Source organism: Chanos chanos, chromosome 5 (genome assembly GCF_902362185.1).
Source record: "Chanos chanos chromosome 5, fChaCha1.1, whole genome shotgun sequence".
Lineage (NCBI taxonomy): Eukaryota > Metazoa > Chordata > Actinopteri > Gonorynchiformes > Chanidae > Chanos > Chanos chanos.
This window is the reverse complement of record NC_044499.1, coordinates 43,624,198-43,645,814: the sequence shown is the minus strand read 5'-3', so window position 1 is coordinate 43,645,814 and position 21,617 is coordinate 43,624,198. Positions and strand designations below refer to the sequence as shown.

Sequence of the window (21,617 nt, the reverse complement as noted above, 5' to 3'; positions counted from 1 at the left end):
TCATCTCAGATAGCAGAGTACTGAGGCTGGCTCAGTCAATTCAAGGACTGGGTTAGCAGTTCTACCTGTGCATCCCCAAACACTTTCAAAAACTCCACTGTCCTTCTGTTGCTTTTGTTACCTGATTGATTGATACCGCTTGTCAGACACTCAGAGTGTGTATTGATCAGTTTTATTGAGTGCGTGTTTGTCTTTCTTGTCTGTCTGGAGTCTACATGTCATGAAAAGAGTCTGTCACTGTAGTAGGCATCTTATTTGCTTGCCACACAATGCTACAGAATCAGACACCATCACCGAGCAGTTGAACAGCCATTTTGTCCCCAAACAGAGATGTGGTTTGGCTCTGACAGATTGAGGGGGCGTCAGTTTGGAATAAGAGGTTGTGAGCAGATGAGATAGGGTGGGATCCTTAACCTGGATTATATTTGGCGTAGGAAGCACTAAACATTTAAAAAAAAAAAGAAAGAAAAAAAAAAGAAAAACTGGAGCACATTGTGTGATTTATAATAAAATAGTTATGCAATGTTCGTTTGTTTTCCTGTTTTCCCAGATTTAGCAGAGACCCCAAGTGTGGGGCAGTGAAGAAGAAATAGTTGGGTTTTATTGGTCTAAATGAGCTGATAAAACAGTTTTAATCACCCTGTGTCAACTCTGAGCTACACACAAGCAGTGTCCATGTGGAATGTTTCCATTTGCTGACTGCTGTAAACTAATTCACTGGAGCCAAAACAAGTCCAGATAAAAGTATGCATATATGGATACACAACGGTACATAGCAGATTCGTGTGACAAAATGACCCAACATGCAGTAAAAATACACAGTAACAGATGTAGCAAAAATGAATATCAGCATCCGTGTTTTGTTCTTCGTAACATGGACACGTGTGATCAATGAAAGATCACACTGCGGCTCACCTTACCTTTCTTTTCTTTGTGAAAAGAGTGGACAGATGAATACGCATTTAGCTATTTTTTAGAACAAAGAAATAAATCACTGTTCTGTTACGAAAAAGTTCTTCGCTGAGTTCAGACAGTCGTCCATTTTAAGGCGAATATTTTCACCCTCTGGTTTATTCTGAGGTGATGTAGACATTCAAGGTGCTCATGCTGAAATCAGAATTGAAGCATTTAAAGTTATTTTACCTTTCTCTTACTCTTTTTCTTTCATTTGTGTGCTGCTGTTTTTTTAAAAAAAAAGGATGACAAGTGAGTGTTTGAAGTGTTTCAGCTGAGTTGTTTACACAAGACAAAGAGCGGCTTTGCCGACATGCTGAGGTGAGATACGGTATCAGGTCTTTGCTTAGTTGCTCAATTTTTATGGCAGTTACTGGAAACACCTGTGGTAGAGAAGCACGCAAGGAAAGTGAAGAACGCCAAACAACACGAATTGATTCTAACAAGATGACAACCTTGGACTGGTATGGAGCTTGGTTGACCTTTGACCTAAATCCATCCTCTATTTTTCTCTCTCTCCTGTCCTCTCTCTCTCTCTCTCTCTCTCTCTCTCTCTCTTTCTTTTTCTCTCTATCTATGTATCTATCTCTCTTTCTCCTTTCCTCCCTCGCTCTCTCCATCCACCTGGCACTGAATAGAACAGCATGGTTCTGATTAGAGCAGGAATCCCTCCTGCCCCTCTGTGATTGAAAACAGACTCAGGAAAAGAGCCTTACGAGAAACACAACCTTAGTGTCAGACTGTTTCATTGACAGCAAATGAAACAACATGCAACAACAAAGAGCAAATAAAGCACATTATGTAAGTGTAGTGAACACATCTAGTAAGATGTGTCAAAACTGGGATTTCATGCATCATGTATACAGATCACCAGAGCCTGTGTATGTGAGCTTTGTGTGTATGTTTGTGACTATGAGTCAACCTTAGTCAGCAGTGGTCTGAGAATGTGTGTGTGGTGTGTGTGTGTTATGGGCAGTGGATGTGAGAATGTGTGTGTGTGGTGTGTGTGTGGTATGGGCAGTGGATGTGAGAATGTGTGTGTGGTGTGTGTGTGTTATGGGCAGTGGGTGTGAGAATGTGTGTGTAGTGTGTGTGGTATGGGTAGTGGGTGTGATAATGTGTTTGTGGTATGTGCGGTGTGGGCATTGGGTGTGAGAATGTGTGTGTCGTGTGCGTGGTATGGGCAGTGGATTTGAGAATGTGTGTGTGGTATGGGCAGTGGGTTTAAAAATGAGTGTGTTGTGAACAGTGGGTTTGAGAATGTGTGTGTGGTGTGCGTGGTATGGCTTCCTCTGTCACTGAGTCGACAAAATGTCTCTGTAAGGATATACACACGCGGGGGAATAAACAGCCTTCACTGATATATGTATACGTGTGTGTGTGTGTGTGTGTGTGCATGTATGTTTGTAAGTGTGTGTGTGTATATACAGGACAGTACTGCACACAAACATGCACATACCCACATATATGCGCAGATATATATTTGTTACCACACATTTCAGCACACTGACATAGATAAATGTATTGCATATTGTGTGCAGTACTGTCCTCTAAGCAACTTCATTCCTGCACGAATCTCTAATTTCTCCTCAGCCAGATGTCATGTTACAGTCACCTGTTCTCTATTGTCATCCCTCTCAAACTATGTTTACTGACTTAACCCAGACATCAGTGTAAGATCAGAGAATACCTACTGCAATTAGACTGAGGAATTATAAGCACATAACTGATGGCCTTTGGTCGTAACTCTATGTAAAACATCCGTCCATCAGACTACAGTCTGCCAATGATAAATACGGCGGTTCCTTCATTGAACACATACAGTTCCAGACTTTATTAGTTTATATGGTATTATATTGATTAATATTAATTAATATGGTATGGTTGAATCAACAATCTGGCAAACAACACAAATAAAAAATGGTGCAAACAAGAAAAGAATGACTCTGAGAGAATGACCTCATAGTTGTATGGGCTCACACACGAGAACAGTTGGAGCCACTTTGGAAATTTACGACGCTATGCCCCCTTGTTCTTTTAAATGCTGAGTTTCTTTTAAATGCTGAGGATAGAATAAACAGTTTTGATGATGTGAGCACTTTAGTATATTAAAAAAAAAAAAAAACACCCTACCCTAAAGATGAACAAGCTCTGTTCACTCCGTCCTTTTGTCCTCTTTACACAAAAGCTCAATTCCCACAGCATCTCTTGTGACATTTCTGGGTCAAGATAACAGGACGAAACAACTGCATTTTCTCTCTTCTTTTCTTTTCATTGACAAAAAAAACTGACTCGTCTCAGACCAGCCTGAAATGGCCAAGGATTGTTTGGATTGTTTAAATGTGAAAGCATGACTGTTAAAAGTTTCTAAAGCAAAGCATATAGTCTTAGCATCTTTTAAGTCTAATACGCTTTACTGACACGCGCTGTGACACTGTTATAACAATATGAATAAAATTAAAAAACAAAAACAACAAATACTTCATCTCATTGTGAACTGAGAAACCATTTTCCAGTAAGAGGTGTTATTTGTCTTGTTCCCATCAGCACCAATAACAATTCACTCAGTCAAGATGTAAACAGACCTTTTAACTTTTTAGTAATAGACATTAGTCATTACTGAATGTCCCGTAATTCACGCATTCAGCTGCCGTTACTCAACACACCACTGGCCACAACACTGTTCTATTTAACACTCTCTGTTACAGTGACCAAACTGGTCAGTCACATTTGTTGGTAGGTTACAGTTACTCTAACCATACAATGACTTTCTGTGTCAGTCTTGTCCTCTCTATTCAACTGACAGACAACATTCCATTGTTAACCATGTCTGAAAATCACGGGGAGTGAAAAAAAAATAGTGACAAGCTAACAATAAGACTTAATTATACCAAAGTAAATACACATTTATGAACTTACAGATTCCTCAAAACAGATTCTGATCCAGTGACCTCATCTGCAACTGATGTGTTTCGATTAACATAACATGATAATAGAGCAATTAAGGACATTATTAAGAGAGAGAGAGAGAGAGAGAGAGAAAGAGAGAGAGTGTTCTCACTTCACTACAGAAACAATGCACATTGAGTATTCAGTTGTGCTTCCATCTGCAAGTTCAGGCTCTTCTTGGCATAAAAAACTATTTCAGATGCTAAAAAACACCCTCCTTCACACACACGCTTCATTAGCTAAAGCATTTTTCAAAACTGGTAATCAGCTAGAATTCAGAATAAATCATATGGCCCGAAACTCTGCAATGTTATTTCTTCTTATTTGATCTGATTCACCACACACACACACACACACACACACACACACACACATTCACATATACAAATGTGAGCACAGAGGAGTAAGCACAGTACTCTACACATGAGGCTACCAACACACAATGTGCATGTAGAGAGGCCCTGCTGTTTTACAATGGCTAAATCCACCAGTTGTTTGCAAGTTGGTAATGGAATGTTAACTGCAGTATTATCTGCATGATTGACCCCCCGGTGTAATGATCAACACCTAATTAGTCAACCGTGGATTTTGGCAAGTGCTAATACACTAGCGGCTAAAGGCAAGAAGAATTAAGACTGAGAAGGAGTTACAGTCATGTTCAAACACCTCAGATATTTCATACTGCACGACGCACTGTGACGTGGCAGATGTGAATATTATCATATCCAAACAAACAGTCTGTCATTAATTATTCTGTGGTGGCCAAGTCACTCCCAACTATTCTCAATGCTCCATTCTGACATATGTGTTTGGAGGATAAAAATTCATTTTATATCAGTTTGGTAAATGGCTGAATGTACTGGAAGAACAGAGAAAGAGAAAGAGGCCCAACTTTTTCATGGTTTCAAATATAGTTGATAAAATACATGTTATTCTTAAATTTGTTCTTCTTTTTAACTTCCCCTAAACGTTTACACATCATAATTGACAAAAATGTTTTGATAAGGACGAATACTGCCGCTGTAGCCTGATATGGGCGGCAATGCTCATAGCAGTGCGGATGTGGGCTTTACTTTTTAATGATAAACATTTAACACAGATAAATCAAACTGAAGGATCAGGACTTTCTGCATTGCTTAATGGATTGTACAGTTTGTCATTTGTTTTAAAATGTTTTGTGTTCTTTCCTCCAGTGAACAGTCATGTCTCACATACGCAAACCCAAAACACAGCGTCTCCCTGGCCCATCTCCCATTCTCCATTATGCGTAGAACTATCCTCAATTGATAAGGGTTCCTAATTGACTTCTTAATGAAGTAACAGAGTGACAGACAATAGCTGCAGCAAGCTTTCGCATGCCCAGACCAGACGTCGGCCAGGTACGCGGAGTTAAAGCGCACAAAAAGTTTGCCATTGGCAACAATGATCCTGTCACGGGGGGATTAGGAGATCTTATCCATTCACGGTTGCCAAATTGCATTGAATCTGAGCAAACACAGACACGCAGTCTAGCCAATATCTTTTGAGTGTTGTCACCTCTAATGTAGGACCGGGGACAAGTACACTTCACCTTTTTGGAGTTTCTCGTTTATAATTTCGAATTCAATGTTCTCAGCTTTCCCTGTTTTTGCTCTTTAAATAAACATTAGATGAAGGTGACTAACTGCAAGTGGAAAGCATTTAAATCAAGCCCAGTTGACTCATGTGACAGATAATGATGACGTCAAGGTTGACACATATGGTGGTAGACATGAACGTATAACATTACAACCTGAGGTAATGTTTTGGATGGTAGAATTGGTCACATCATCGATTTTCTCCACTACATACAGGCAAAAAAGTGAAAAGGAAAGAGAGACAGAGAGTGACATAAGTAGGCAGACACGCAGAGACTGAGAGAGAAAGACAGAGAGAGAGAGACAAAGAGAGAGACAGAGAGAGAGAGGGAAAGCATGAATACACAAATAGATAAGTTTGAAAAAGCTAACCATGTATGTTTGGCTAACCACTGTCAAATGTACGCCAAAGCTCTGCTCTCAATGGTTGTTAATCACTGATAGTAATTACATTTAATGAGATTGACATGGTCGTCTGTGGAACGCACCTCTGCAAATTACTCCCAGCATGGTGCATGGAGGTCTGGGGGGGGGGGGGGGGGGGTGTTTCTGTATGACCCATTGGGGTGGGGGGCATGACTGGGTGATGGAGGGCACTATTTGTCCAGAGGCTTGGGTCAGGGTTAACAGCATCTAGCCCTATGCATGGATGCCTCTCCATGCTTTGGGACTCTTCTATTTGTTTATCTGCTTTTGTCAAGACCCTCACCCCTACTATTTGTCCAGATTGAGGTGAGATGCTTGTCTTTCCCCCATTGTGCGAGCCTGTTGTCAGCCCATTATCCAAGACAACCCCACCCCTCTCTCCCTTTCACCTCCACAGCTGATCAGTATGTTGTAGTTATGGAGGCACAGGGGGTTAGGGGTGGTGCAGGCAATTTAGTTAATCCATTAACTACTAATTGTTCCCTCCTACACTACAGCTTGGACAAACAGACAGAAGGGCTTCGGCTGCCTATAAAAGAACGAGGAGAAGAGGGACTTGTCACAGACAGAGAGAAATTCAGAGACAGTTACCGCATCTTGACTTTTAAAGGCTCTTTCATTTCGCCTTCTAAGTGGCTTAGGCTCAGTCGGACATTCGAGGGCTTACTCTCGCTTCATCTGTGAGTAACATAGGACACAATCCAAGCTCCAAAAATGAGCATTCCAAGGAAGCTGCTTCATATCCTCTGTGTCTGCCTGTATGTGTCTGCTGCTCAGGCACGGATTTGGGCCTGGATGTTGTCTTTGCCCCATAGCCCACCAGAGGATGGTTCTGTAGGGCTGAGAGATAAAGAAACAGAAACATCTTCAGTCCCTAAAGGCGATCTGGTAAGTTTAAAACTTTTTCTTAAATTTGACAGTGGAAGAGCTATGGTAGTTGTTGAATGACTTTTACCACCGTTCATCTAAAAAAAAAAAAAAAAAAACCTCACTTGACTCTCTGCCTGTTCAAAGCTATCTATATCATTTCTCTTTTTTTCCCCTGTGTCTTCTTGTTGTATTCAGTTTCAAAAGGGTTAAATATCTAAGCAGCATGAATCCAAGTGAACAAAAAAAAATGCTTTGATTTTTTATATGTCTGTAAAAAAATAGAGGCTGTTCACAAAGAGGTTGAGACACTGGTCCATTACCTCTCTCTGTATCTAATGAACTGTCATGTCGTTAATAAAAACAGGAAATGTTTCGTCAGAATTCCTATTTCCTCAAATGTGTAGGCAGTTAAACTACATCATGGAACGTTTGTTACCACAAAAGAAATCTGTTCCCTAGCTAAGGTCTTTGTATACTCATGACTCAGCTTTGAAAGCTGCTGTGAGTACCAACCACAGCAGTACACACACACATCCTGTGTTTAAACCCTGTCTGCGCATAAAAACACACCATTAAAAACATCTAATGTGTATAACATGAGCTGATCTATTTATTTACTCTTTTTTTATCCTCAGGTACCCTGTGAACATGACCGAGCCTGTGGAAAAGGATTCTCTTGCGATCGTCACTTTGGTCGGTGCGTTCCTCTCAGACAGGAGGGTCAGTACTGTCGGCGGGACGCCCAGTGTGTGCGAGGCTTGAGCTGCATGTTTGGACGATGCCACAGGAGCATCCCAGAGGGACAAGAGGGTGAGAGCAGGGAGAGCAAGTCTCATACACTTAACATCTGATATTCACAAAATTGATTGATATTTACAAAAACATTACTAAATGCAAGCTTTCTCTCCCTCCTCCCCCCACTTCTCTCTTTCTTTTTCCCTTATTCTCTCTTTCAGGAGCACGTTGCAAGGTAGACAGAGACTGCGGGGCATCGATGTGCTGTGCGCGGCACCACGGTGAGATGGTGTGTAAACGGCGGCTAGCCCTGGGAGAGAGCTGCTTTGTACCCGACGGTGGCCTGGCATTCAGCATCAACCAAATCTGCCCATGCGCTGAGAGCCTGCTGTGCCGTGGAAACGGAGAACCGCCGCGGAGAGAGTGAGTGACAATGTGACCGCAAGCTCACTTTACATAATTACCGTGAAAGACCACTGTTTGTTTTTCATAGTGTAATAACACTCCAATCTCTCTAATTATAAAAAAAAAGCACGCTTATATACTAAACTATCGACACCCAAATGAACAAAATGAATATGCTATCAATACCTACAGTATGTAACAGCAACATTCAATAAACACACTGCCAGAGCACACCACACCACACTGATGACTGAGGGATGAGCTAACTCTGTTTTCTGTCTTTGACCTCACAGGAGAGAGTTTGTGTACCATCCTGACTCTACCATTTGGACTTGTCAAGCTTAAAGCCATAAGAGCTCGTTGCTCTCAACTGTATCTAATTTATTAAATAACTGATGTGTATATTTACTGTGAGTGTATGATATTGTATATTTTAATAAAAAGTTATATTCTTGCAGTTCTCTGTTTCATTCTTTAAGTGAAAGTTTTGAAAAGGGTTTATTTCTAATGTTTTGAAAGCAAAAGCATTTTTTCCTTCAACCTTTTTTGTAAAGGTGCTGATGCTGTAAAATTATTTTTTGCGTTTATTTAGCTGCAGTGGGCGTAAAGTATGTTTAGTACTTAAATATGATATGCTCTTCATGAAACGACATTAAGGAAGCATATCAAGTAAACGTAATTACCTTTCTTTCAAATTAGACCATTTAATCCCTTGAAACTATTAAGTAGTTAGTCTCTCTAGATGTGGACAGATGACTTTAAATTTGACGAGTCCCGGAAAGCGTAACCCGGAAGTACTTAATGTGTTCATGTAATTTTCAGTTGTGACTACTGGCTTGAGTCTGACGGTCATATATAGCGAAGGTAACATCTCTACATTACAACCATGTCAACGGCAATGAATTTCGGAACTAAATCGTTCCGACCACGTGCACCAGATAAAGGATCGTTTCCACTCGATCATTTCGGTGAGAGAATGTGAAAGAATAGGATTAAAAATGCCGGTGTCACACAATTGTGGCTGACGGTGTTTGCTGCTCGGTTCTAGCACAGGTTGTTTGTTTACACAAAACTCTTGTACTAAATTGCTTTGGAAACTTATGCATTACAATGAAGACACACAAATGTTATATATCTCTCAACTGCAGGAGAATGCAAGGCATTTAAAGAGAAGTTTATGCAGTGTCTCAGGGACAATGGTCATGATAACTCACAGTGTCGGCTGCAATCAAAAGATTATCTGGAATGTAGAATGGAGAGGTAGGTTTCGTTTCTTTGACCTTTGTTGAGACGTATTGATCTAGTAACATTATTTTGGACATTTTACAGTAACGAATCTCTACATGTAGCGATACCACAAGATTTATTAGAACACGACGCAAGGGAAAACAGGACGTATCATCAAAACCATAAATATGTTTAAAATCTGACACATTTCGAGCTCCACAGTCAAGATGCACATCTCTCTATATTGCGATAACATGTGTTTAATTGTGTGTTGTAGGCAGCTGATGGCCAAAGAGCCTTTGGAGAAGCTTGGCTTCAAAGATCTGATGGACAAGCCCATGGATGAAAGCAAAAAGACCAATCCATGACTACTGCCTTCATTTTCTGCTGAGTTGTGAAACCCATTGTATATTAAGTTAATAGCAAGAATTTTGTATATATGCTCTGATTAAAATTCCCTGTTTGTAATAAATTCCTATTATTATTATTATATAAAACTTGTGGAACTATTGACATCAGCACATCATTGGGAGCGAGCTCCTGTCAGCCAAAGATAGAACAATGAATAACAAAGCTTCCGGATGAAATTACAGTTGATGGGTGTAAAACAGCGTTTAGTCCACTTCTTCCCTAAACCATCTGGTTTAGGAAAGAAGTGATCTGAGATCAGCACAGTAGATTCTGTTCTGAGATTGTAGAAATCTGTTTCCAAGTAAATGACAGTTTGTTTACAACAGTAGTCAAGCATAGGGTGATAACCAGGGATTGCTTTTTCAACATTAATTCATTTTATTTACAACCAGTTATAAATTTGCTACTTATCCACAGTGCACATTTTATCTTGTATATACAACTTCAACTTTAATGTTTCAGAGGAACTTCAAAAAGAACCAGCTACCCATCTTTTTTCAGTTTTTGTCTAAGTGGGACAGCAAAATACAGCATAAAAGTTTGACCTGAAATTTGAGACTTCAGAGAATATTCGGCAGTCTGTCTGTCTGACACAAGACTACAACTTAATGAACAGTTCACAGTGAATGCCATCTAGGTCCTGTAGCCCCTAGTGTTCAGTAACATAAATTACAAATTGTCATGTAGAACAAGTCTTTTGGTACATCATCTGTACAATTAGGAAATACTGATTTTCACAAACTCTGGTTTTCAGTCACTTTCTCAGCCCTACTCCCCTGTGTGTATCTTCGTTTTAGCCCTTGATTATCCCAGCTGAATGAGCTAATTAATCGCCCGATGACTGGTTGATCAGATGTGATCAGATGTGGCATCGTAGGACTCAAACCAAAATGTGGACAGCAGGGAGTGGCCCTGACAAATGGACTGAAAACCGCAGGTCTGTGATATAAAACTGCGAGGGATGATCTTTCCCATAAAAGAGCACTTAATGTGCTTATTAAGTGGTATTCAAAACTGCATAAAACATGTGACTTGAATTTCACAGGTGGTTTTGAATCTACTAAAAAAATTACACAGTTGGTTAATCTTTTTAGTAGCTAACCTATATCTCACAAAAGGTGAAGTATACATTTGTTCTGTATTAGTTCATGCTGTGTTGATAAGCTTATCACACTTTGTGTTTTTCATTAATTACACTGTCTTTAGTAACTACAGCAAATTGTGGGTGTCTGCCTAGACCCCAACCACTTAGGTTTCAAATTTTTTGTGTAACCGACATACTCTCAAAGCTACTATTGCAAATGAAAGTTTGCAACCACACAAAGCTCACAAATATGTACAATTTATAAATATAACAAAATGCTACTAAAAACACTTAAATAAAAGCATTCAAATTCAAACAAACAAATTGCACACAGCCACTCGTAACAGGAAACATCCAATATTGAAAAATGAAAAACCTGCCGGTGAAAAAAACCTGAATGTACTCAGAGCTGATTGTGATGAGAGGATTTGGCTGAAGTGGAGGATGACAGGAGGGGATGAGAGTGGCCTTCTACCGGGAGGAGTTTGAGCTGGAGCGGGAACGGTGCCGGCGACGCCCTGGAGAGCGGGAATGAGACCTTCGGCGCATGGGAGAACGGCGCCGCGGAGACCGAGACCTTTATTTAAAAAAAAAAAAAAGATGATGTTGATTTATTACCAGACACAGCAACAGAATTAAATTCCATCCAGTGTTCTTGTAACCTTAAGAATCAATGCAAACTTTAAAAAAAAAAAAAAAACAGATTGATCAATAAATAAAACATAGGAGTGAGTGGCTCCACATATATATATGTATAATATGTATACACTGTCTTTCGTTCTCTGGAGAAGGACTAACCTCCTCCTCATGCGGGGTGGGGTGCGTCGCCACATTGGAGGGGGTGGGGGCATCCTTCGTGGTGGCGTTAGCCGACGGGGAGGCGGACGCACCCGGGGAGCGAGTACGGCTGTCGCAGTGATCTCCTGTCCATCGATCTGACCTGCAGAGGTCACAGAGAAACATTCAGATGACCAGAATTCAGGACACAGCCAAGAACCAACTGGTTAAAACCCTTTCATTGTCTCAGGTTGCACCTATAACAAACTAGAAAGTAGTGCATTGGAACGTGTGCGTGTGTTTTTCTCCACTCACCTCCATCCATGTGTCTCAGTGCCTTCTCTGCCTCGTCTGCCGTCTCAAACTCCACGTAGGCGTATCCCCTCGACAGATGAGGGTGGAGTCTGTCCACAGGCATGTCAATCATCTTAATTTTTCCATAGGTTGAGAATATTTCTTGAATGTGTTCCTTTAAAAAGAAACAGTCCAGTCACTAAATAATTTCAGAGCATTTCATATTTTACCAAGTATTCCATCTTTAAAACAGACAGAAGTTTATTTTATATATATATATATATATATATATATATATATATAAAAGGATATAAGAAGTATAAACTGCATTAAGGCTTGAGGCTTGCTGAACTATGGAAAGACACTGCTGGATCCAGGCTTGTCTTACCTTGATGACATTTCTGGTCAGCCGACCAAGGTAAACTTTGGTGGGTCGTGGACTTGGGCTTCTCCTACGACGCTCTTTGTCATCTTTCTTCACAGATTTGGACCTACAAGATAAACAATAACGAACATTTCATCCAAAGTAAGTCCGATGCCCCTGTTTATGAAAGTCTAAAAGAGGTAAGGGTACCGCTCTGATGTCTGGTAGTGAGTCAGATCAACTGCAATGCACTGTTTTTGTCTGGTAGACCGCAATGTCTCTGTAAAAGTGACGTACTTGGAACGTGAACGCCTGCGGTTGTCACGGTGACGGCGGTTGGGGCTGGGGGAGCCGGAGGAGCTTGAGGAGGATGATGAGCGGGAACTTGAGGATCCCGAGCGGCTGGAGGCTGATGACGAGCTGGAGCCACTGGATGATCCTGAACTGGAGCCCGAGCTGCTGCTGGAGCTTGAGCTGGAAAGAGACCAATCAGCCCATTAACGCAGGGACAATGAGACTGGGCCCCCTGAGAGCAATCAACTCATTTCCCAATGTGATTATTCACATTATGGCTGTGTTTTTCCTCTCGCCACAAAATCCAGATTACACATACCTGTTCTTTATCCCAGTCACTATACGCCATTAACCGACTGAACAGTGCACAGAAAAACAGCCCTTGATTACCTGACAAGGTAGAATAACGGTAATATATACGAAGCCCCAAGGTAGACTCAGTGTAGGGAAAATAACTACAAGTTACCCAGTTCACTGTCCAGGTTCGCTCAGAGGCTGCGACAGGTGTGATTTTGTGGGAGAAAAAAAAAAAAAAAAAAGACAATGTCCAACCTGCTACTGCCAGTTGATGCACTGCGACGTTTACGGGCCTTCTCTCTACCTCTCTCCTTATCCGTGCTCTCTTTCGTACCACTTTTTTCCTTCCCTCGTTCCTTGCTCTTGTCCTCAGACCGGTCCTTTCTTTTAGTGGGAGACGGCGCCCTGTTAATGAAAGGATCATAGACTAAGAATGACTCATTTCAAGAGACCTCAGATACTGTTGTCACTGAATATGAATATTAGAATATTGTTAACTTAATTATTTAGATAATGTCAATGGCTGAACTGAGGTCTGAGAAGTAAGCATTTGCTTAAAGGTCAAACTACTGTCCCTCTAAAAAAAAAAAAAAAAGCATTCAACTCAAGCTGAAACCAGGTGCATCTGCGCAGATGTTGCATCTCTTATAAAATGATGTGGAGAATTGTAAATGTTTATAGACGTCAGCTAAATGCATCAAAATGATAACTGTACTCTTCTGACAATATTTTTTAATAAAAGAGTGCACTCTTCCGTTGGTCGTTAATATTAAACAGGCGCTAACGATGAAATCAGCAATACAACTAAATCATTTTGATACAGATACTGACGTGAAACATACAGTGGTCGAAAGCAGCCAAAAACTGCTGTGCTGCACATTCGTGCGATTTGATGACAACACTGAAGCCAATAGCCTGCAAAATCTCATTCAGTGATTTTGCTGGCTAGTCGCTTAACTATTCTTCTCCGTAAGACCATGTATTCTACGACACACAGATAAATACACATTTTGACCAGAAGCTAAACATTAATGCTACGATTATTTTACAAATCTGTGCACACTGCTAAACCGATTGGCCGGGATTCGGAGAGATTTTTGAAACAACTCACATATTTGTTGATATTAGCACCCGTCGCGCGCAAACAGTCACTGTCGCAGCGTAATGACGCAAGAGATTTGCTAATTGAGGGGAAACCCGGACAGAACACACATGAATGGATGACAGAGGGGACGCGGTGCGAAAACTGGTCAACGTGCCGTCATAGTTTAGATGCGGCTTTTAATACAATTGCGTGGACCGTTTGAAAGGTATGTTTTACCTCTTTTCTAAAGCCGCATTACTTCCTTGTTCAGTTTGGCAGGCCGTTTTAGAAACAGACGTATTCAAGGTCTCCGCACTTCACACAGGTACGGTCACTGGTGTCCTCAGTACCAGGGAATCTATATGACGTTTCAGATTACGTATTCAGATAACGTGTAGTTATACAAAGTAATATTTAATGGAAAATGTCCAGGACAGATAAAGACAAACATGGTTGTACTTTAAACCTCGTTCTGACGGTGTTTTCTGCGGCCATTGGTGGCACTCTCCAGTATGGCTACAACCTCTCTATCATCAATGCACCCACTACTTATATTCAGAGGTTCATAAATGAAACCTGTTGGGAGAGATGGAGCACTGCATTGGAGTCAAACCAAGTGACGCTGCTATGGACTATTATTGTGTCCTCTTTTTCCCTCGGAGGACTATTGGGTGCTATATTAGCTGGCCCCATGGCCGTTCGATTTGGACGGAAACGAGCTTTACTACTGAACAACAGCTTCCTTTTCGTCGGTGCGGTAATGGTATTGTGCTGTAGAGTAGCCAGGTCCTTCGAGATGATTATCCTCGCTCGTCTTCTCGTGGGCATCAGCGCTGGCGTGAGCATGAACGTCCAGCCCATGTACTTTGGAGAGAGCGCACCCAAACGCCTGAGGGGGGCCGTCACTTTTTCCTCAGCCGTTTTCACTGCTTTCGGCATACTGCTGGGACAGATCACCGGCCTGACTGAAGTCCTGGGGAGCGAGCCTCTCTGGCCGTACCTGTTGGCCAGCAATGCCATCCCAGGCCTGGTGCAGCTCCTCACCCTTCCTTGGTTTCCGGAGAGCCCGCGTTATCTGCTCATCGACAAGGGAGACAGGGAGGCGTGCGGCCGAGCCCTGATGTGCCTGAGGGGACATGACGCATGCGATGAAGAGATGGAGGAGATCCTCCAAGAGGAAGCAACGGATGGCGCGTCCAGAGCCAAAATGCCGCTGGACCTGTTCCGTGACCGCAATGTACGTTTACAGCTCATTATCATCATGGCTGCCAGCAGCGGCATGATGCTTTGCGGCAACGACTCCATCTATTTCTACGCCACCTACATCTTTCAGGAGGCTGGCATTCCACCTGGCAAGATTCAATACATCATCATAGGCACCGGCGGCTGTGAGTTCATCTCCTCCGTGGCGTGCAACCTGTTGATCGAGCGGGTGGGCAGACGACCGCTCCTCATGGGCGGATATATCCTAATGGCTGGCTGGGCGTTGGTTTTCACCTTGGCGCTTTCGCTCCAGGGGCGTGTCCCCGGCATCCCCTACCTGAGCATGGTCTGCGTCTTTGCCTACATCCTGAGCTTCGGCATGGGTCCCCGCCGGAGTGACGGGGGGTGCTGCCAGCCGAGCTCTTCGACCAGATGGGGCGACCGGCGGCGTACATGGTGGCGGGGTCCTTGATGTGGGTCAATCTCTTTCTGGTTGGGATGGTCGTCCCATTTGTAGTTAATGGCTTGGGTCAGTTCTGCTTCCTGCCCTTCTGTGCCGTTTGTGTGATCTCCAGCGTCCTCATCGGCATTACTTTACCAGAGACCAAAGGAAGGTCTCTGGCAGAGATCACTGCAGAGTTTGACAAGCGCAACAGGAAAGGCCTGAAGAAAGAGGAGCCTGAGGCCTCCCAGGGCCGTCTACAGATGGAACAGACCCAGCCCTTTACTGCTCCAGACCCAGAGCACCAGGAGGTCAATCACATTCACTGTGATGGATGATCCACATCATGGATGTAGTCTGTGCTAATGTACAATTGCAAAAATCTTTCATTGCAATTTTTTTTTTTTTTTTGAACACGAACCATAGAAAATTAATTTATTCCCGAAATAAGTTTTATTTTTTGAAATGAGATTGTACCAGCTTTGATATATTTATGTGATGTATTTATTTTTCAATCCTTATTCGAACTGTTCCACTGGTTAATTACGCTGCCGGGAAGGTTGCAAGAATAGAATTAGAAATAAGATTGAATTCGTGAGTCTTTGGACTGCACCTTGATGCATTCTGAAATGCACGGTTGGCTACAGGTATAAACCTGGTGTCCTTATATCTTTGTTAATATAATTACCTGCAGGATATGAAGACAATATATGTGTTATGAATCCATTGATATTCATAGGAGTTGTTAGAATATTCTGTGCCTCTTTCAACAGTCTTGTGTCTGTTGAAAATCTGATTAGAAGTGTTAATGCTGCTTGTACACCAATCTGATCTGACTCGTGCGAAAAAAGGGAAAGTAAGCTGCCTGTTATTATAAAGTTTAGAAATTTGTAAATTTAAAGTCTTCTCATGCTGGAAAAGTCTGAAAATGTCTTTGTCTTTGGAATATGGTGTTGTGGTTGCACTGTTCAGATATACTTGACAACCTGGGTTTACTTGAATTGAGAGCAGGAGAGAACAGGATAGGAACAATTAAATGTAATGACCTTAAAGGAATGATTGCACTTTCCTCAGTTAAATTAATATTTCAGGATAGTTCTGACAATGTTTTTAAAATTTTGTAGAATTATATTTTCAGGCAGACAATAAGAGAATTGCTTATGACAATGAAATGGACAGTTTTTAAATGGACAATTACTTTTGCTTTGGGGCCATATCAGTCAAATGTGTATCTTGTCTGTTATCGCACAATGGTACCATACCACTATTTACCATGCTCATGTTTTCTTAAAACACTAACTACTTAGTTTTATACTCATCTAATATGACTTTTGTGTTTTTAAGTTGACTTTTTTATTTTGCAGTCTACTTCAGGCTCCTCGTCAAACTATATTTTGCATTTTGGATAAATGTCACTGGTCTTGTCTAATGCATTGTGTGTAATATTCATTTTGCAAGAATTGCCAGTAGATGTCGCTGTTTCCTCAATACATACATTTTGTGGCAATCCATGCTTGGCATTAGGTCACAGAACATATGAGTGTCTGAACCATAAGGCCAGACTCAGCAGCCATTGCACTGTCAGTTACAGATGGTCTGATGACAGATGCCATAAGAGGGCAAACAACAGCTACTAAAGGCAAACTGTCATAACTCTGCCCTGTCTCAAAGGAACTGCATGTTTTAAATATGAATAGTCTTCTGCATTGTGTATGGCCTTTGTAACCAAAGTAATGGTGCTCCCTCAAACCAAAATATGTCATAAAGGAATCCAATGTCTTTTGCACTGCATTGTAAATCTGCATATGCACCATATACAGTAGGTGATTTGTTATTTATGAACAGGGGGGATGGCCCAATGGTCACTGACACTATGCCATAGAATATATAGGAGGATAGCAGGTTAACAAGGGGGATGCATTTTGGTCATAATGCTAACAAGGGGGATGGGATCCCCCCCTCATTTTCCTGCAAATCACCTACTGACCATATATACATATATGCATGTCTGTATAAAATTATTATTCCAAAGAAAAAGAATATTTTCTATTTATGAAGTGTATACTTGTCTGTAAAGGGTTTTGCTCGCTGAAGATACAGTACATGACTGTAATTGTTCCCTATGTGCCCATGTATTTTCTGCAACATTGTATTTGAATAAAGTGATCATTTTCACTGCACTGAGAAAATGAACTGTTTATCAAGGGAGTTCTTCTAATACAGATAAGGGAGTAGCCACGAGAAGACTGATCCATCAGGTCCAGTGAAGTTATTTGCCAATAGAATACCTGAAAAAAAAAGTATCAGAGGAGTCACAAATCCAGTACAAGACAAGCTAAAGTGGTGTTCACAAAGTGGAAGCACGCCTACGGTTAAAAAGAAAAAGAAAATAGAGGGAGATAATGTGCCCATGAGGAAGAGATAGAAGAGAAAAGTGGCTGAATGATGAAAACGGAACAGATGATTGCACATCTCATGCTGACTGATGGAAGTAATTCGCTAGCACCACATATGTCATGACGACCTCAGAATGCTGTCAAGGAGAAACAGACCAAAAAAAAAAAAAAGAATGAAGAAAATGTTCAAAAACTTGCAAATGAGAGCACGGGGTGATAATGGAGCCACATTAGTGGCAATCTTCAGCTGTTAATTGATATATAATCTGAGTGGGTTAGCCTCTGCTCAAAGGTAATGAAGCTACAGTGAAGGGGCGTCCTACATTACGTAAAGGACTGACTCACCCACTGGAACCACCTCTTACATCATCACAGTGACTGCACCAACATCAGCCCATGCAAAACCTCAGGGGTTTCATTACAGTGCTATTAAGAGGAGAAAGTGCGAGTGTAGGAATCCTCAAACACACCACACACACACACAATAATTACATTTTTATAAAGTACCTATTAAAGAAACTTTTTTTTTTCCATTTTCAAAGCAACAATCTTTCATTAAAATGTCAAAATGGATTTTGCATGGATTTTGCATGGATGCATGGATTGCATGTCTTGTTAGATTTAAAGTACATAATAGGCTATTTCTGTTCATACTGATTAAATACAAATCAGCTCCTTCAGTCAGCTCGTTCAACTCCTGCAGATTTGACGGAGGTCATCGCATAACATACCTCTGTATCATATAAGCCAGTTTTAAATGAGAATATATTTCCGTCCTTTACAGGGGCATTCATGGTCACATATTCTCATGAATCTGAGGCTCATGGTCAAGTGTAGCAGTGTGATCTCTGTATAATTAGATATTGACCTTTTTCTTGAGACGAATGGGAGAGATGAGAAGACTGAATCGAAAAGAAAAGAAAAAAAAATACACTTTTGTTATTCAGCCAGTGTGAATGGTGCCATGTTTTTTTTTTTAACACCACTAAGATAGTCATTCCTTTTCTGTCCTTTCCTGTGCTGTTTTAATGGAGCACTATTTCTTTATTTAAATACCTGGACATTCGTCATGGAACCTCAGAAACTGCATAACAATTTGAATTCCAGTTACTGGGATGAATTAAGGAGGAAATGTATATTTTCCGCAAAAACGCATATTTCTTCCAATTAAAGTAAATTCTGACCATGAAATGTCTTGTAATTCTTAAAAGAAATTTAACAAAACTATAACCGTGGTTTACCACAAAGGGTTAATATGCTCCACAGATATACGGTTCAAAGATTGGACAAGGTTTACATTCAAATTTCAGTTGCAGTCAAATACATAGCAACTGAATGGAGTATCTAACAGCTGATTTCTCCGCCATCAGAGAAATGCCCTACCTCTATTCCATTCTGTTCAATGGCCATCTGAGCACCCAGCTAACAGATAAGGTCAACAGGGTTGGTTTTTGGAAGAGGATAAACAGGTAATTTGAGTCGAGAGCAAGCCCAGAATGTTAAGTATCCCAGTATCATCAAAATGTTAATAGGAAAAGGACCAAATATGAGATTAATAATGAACTTTCAATATAGCAAAATAGCTCTTCTAGGATCTCTCTCTCTCTCTCTGTCTCTGTCTCTCCCCCCCCCCCCCCCCCCTTCTCTGTCTCTCCTCCCTCAGGCAGGTTAATTGTTCATTTCAACTCACAAAGGCATTTTAGGAGGTCTATGTAATTAGTGTCCTCTACTGAGAATCCTGTCAAGAGGAGTCACCTTGTCCTATCAAATCAACAGCATGTAAACAGCTCAGAGCTCAACATAACAAGGGACGCAGGCAGATAATGTCTCTGTCATACCCATCAAGCCTGACCACGGCAAACGACATTGACCTGATTGAATGTCTACAAATCAACAAGCACAAGTGAATTTCTGTGGGTCCTATTTGGTGCAACAAAAGTGATCTAGAAATGCTTACATATACATTATCATGCATCTGTGACTTAGGCCTACTGACTGGTGGTTGTGAAATATTCATTCATAATCCAGAAATGTTAAGTCATAATTCTGGGGTCGTAAATTGTAATTTAAAGATATAAGTTGTAATTTTTTAAATGTTAACAAACAGTTGCAATTTTGTCTCAGTAAGAGATGAGTGATACCAAAACAAGGCTTAAAGAATCATCATATTGTATCAGTCAAGCGAAGCTATTCACTAGAATGAGCGAGAACTTTAATATAAAACTAAAACTAAAGAGCAGAATGGGATACATGCAGCAGAAAATGTCTCATCAATTTGACTTCAACTATCTGTGACTGAAGACTAGACAGTAACTCATCTGTTCCAACTGAGCATCAATAGTGAAATAATATTTTTTTTTTTTCCACCAGGGCATCCATAGAAACTATTATTATATTAAATCATCACTGTATGAGAAGAGTCACTTAATCTGAAACTGTAATTTTGAATAAACATCCCTGAAAACGAGAGGATCGCCTAAAAATAATTAGACATTGCACTCCAATCTCAGGTTCCTACTCTGCCCAATGGGAGAATAGCAAATATAAATATCCAATACATATTATTGTGAAGTTTTCATAAAGGATATACAATATATGCTAACATGATTGCTAGATATCTTTCTTTCTTTTTTTCTTTTTAAATTTTATTGGGTTCATGCATCACAAACAATTGTGAACTCAGCTAATTATGAACATATTAAAATTCAAAACCAATTCAGAGATGGGTAAAAACTCATTCATGTGGCATAAACAGTGGCTGATTTATCTATCACTGTTTAATACCACTTACTCTAACTTCATTTGCATAAACTGGAAATTGGCAAGACAGCTTCGCGGTTTAATTAAATTCTCAAGTAGTGGCCAGTCTCATTATAAATGCATGTTCGGCAGCATGAAAAGGGTCTCTCGTATGAAAAGAGGACTTTCAAGATTTGTTTTCCTTTCTGTTTTCTCCTCCTCTGATCACAGCCTCTCCTGTTGTTCTGACGAGCCGTACAAAAGGAGACAAGAGGAGTCATAGATACGGCAGCTTATCAGACATCTCTGGAATAAGTGGGCGATGGTGGGCGAAGGTATACGAAATCAAAGATCAAACAGGATGATGGTTCCATTAAAAGAGATTAAAGTGCAGGGCGATGATTTTGAAAGGTATTAGCCAATGAAAACAACTTGCTTCGACCAGCATGCTTGGGACCACCACACTTAGGGGGAAAATGGCCACAGAGGGGATGGCATGAGAGTCAGTCAGTTATCAGTGTTTCTGGTCAGCAAGTGCCAGCCTCGCGAACAGAAAAGAAAAGTTTCCTGATAAAGCAATAGGGGAGTCATATCAGAACTTTTGTCAAGCCAAAAGGACATTGGAAACCCTAGATGCTGGCAGGCTAAGCTTTCAGCAAACGGAAATGAAACGCCAGTGTCACAGATGTGACATACAGCAGGTGAAATGAAACCATTAAAATGAAACCAAGGCATTTCCACTCATGTAACTACCCGAGTGGAGATGCTTGATTTGATGTTATAGCTACACGGTGACATACATCTCATTTGTAATAAAAAAAGAAAAATTAGTGATAAGATGCATTCATGAATTTTTCCCCACAGATTGTGCCCAGAGACATAATGAGCACTATATGTCACTTTACACCTTTTGGAATATGAGGTAACTGCTGCATGTTGTTGTGATCTCATCCTTAGTACTGTATATTTGTTTTATGACTGAAATAGTATTCTATATTATTTCTGCCTTATACACACACACACTCACACACACACCAACACACACACATA

The 21,617-nt window shown here is 40.8% G+C and overlaps 4 protein-coding genes across 4 annotated transcripts; 3 read left to right on the top strand and 1 right to left on the bottom strand.

The window, feature by feature from the left end:
- Positions 1–6,659: 6,659 nt before the first annotated feature.
- LOC115812588 (dickkopf-related protein 3-like) lies at positions 6,660–7,977 on the top strand. Its single transcript, XM_030775072.1, has 3 exons — positions 6,660–6,833; positions 7,451–7,625; positions 7,772–7,977. Exons 1-3 carry the CDS (start codon positions 6,660–6,662, stop codon positions 7,975–7,977), a joined length of 555 nt encoding a protein of 184 aa, XP_030630932.1.
- Positions 7,978–8,804: 827 nt separating this feature from the next.
- cox19 (cytochrome c oxidase assembly factor COX19) lies at positions 8,805–9,597 on the top strand. Its single transcript, XM_030775877.1, has 3 exons — positions 8,805–8,923; positions 9,104–9,215; positions 9,460–9,597. Exons 1-3 carry the CDS (start codon positions 8,842–8,844, stop codon positions 9,548–9,550), a joined length of 285 nt encoding a protein of 94 aa, XP_030631737.1. The 5' UTR covers positions 8,805–8,841; the 3' UTR covers positions 9,551–9,597.
- Positions 9,598–11,010: 1,413 nt separating this feature from the next.
- On the bottom strand, positions 11,011–13,833 carry LOC115812007 (RNA-binding protein with serine-rich domain 1-like). Its single transcript, XM_030774479.1, has 7 exons — positions 13,815–13,833; positions 12,959–13,108; positions 12,410–12,604; positions 12,137–12,239; positions 11,770–11,923; positions 11,476–11,617; positions 11,011–11,254 (listed from the first exon to the last, which is right to left on the bottom strand). Coding segments are annotated over exons 1-7 (852 nt in total). The 5' UTR covers positions 13,817–13,833; the 3' UTR covers positions 11,011–11,148.
- A 378-nt stretch (positions 13,834–14,211) lies between these two features.
- LOC115812586 (solute carrier family 2, facilitated glucose transporter member 11) lies at positions 14,212–15,770 on the top strand. Its single transcript, XM_075353574.1, is given in 2 exon segments — positions 14,212–15,390; positions 15,393–15,770. Coding segments are annotated over 2 exon segments (1,557 nt in total).
- Positions 15,771–21,617: the final 5,847 nt, after the last annotated feature.

Bases quoted from the DNA above. Each gene is read 5' to 3' on its own strand.
- LOC115812588 (XM_030775072.1), top strand. From the start codon at position 6,660: ATGAGCATTCCAAGGAAGCTGCTTCATATCCTCTGTGTCTGCCTGTAT. The intron at 6,834-7,450 runs GTAAGTTTAAAA...TTTTATCCTCAG, and splicing joins CAGTCCCTAAAGGCGATCTG to GTACCCTGTGAACATGACCG. The intron at 7,626-7,771 runs GTGAGAGCAGGG...TCTCTCTTTCAG, and splicing joins CATCCCAGAGGGACAAGAGG to GAGCACGTTGCAAGGTAGAC.
- LOC115812007 (XM_030774479.1), bottom strand. The intron at 12,605-12,958 runs GTTGGACATTGT...GCGTTAATGGGC, and splicing joins GCATCAACTGGCAGTAGCAG to TGATTGGTCTCTTTCCAGCT. The intron at 11,255-11,475 runs GTTAGTCCTTCT...TTTTAAATAAAG, and splicing joins CCACCCCGCATGAGGAGGAG to GTCTCGGTCTCCGCGGCGCC.
- cox19 (XM_030775877.1), top strand. From the start codon at position 8,842: ATGTCAACGGCAATGAATTTCGGAACTAAATCGTTCCGACCACGTGCA. The intron at 8,924-9,103 runs GTGAGAGAATGT...TCTCAACTGCAG, and splicing joins GTTTCCACTCGATCATTTCG to GAGAATGCAAGGCATTTAAA. The intron at 9,216-9,459 runs GTAGGTTTCGTT...TGTGTGTTGTAG, and splicing joins CTGGAATGTAGAATGGAGAG to GCAGCTGATGGCCAAAGAGC.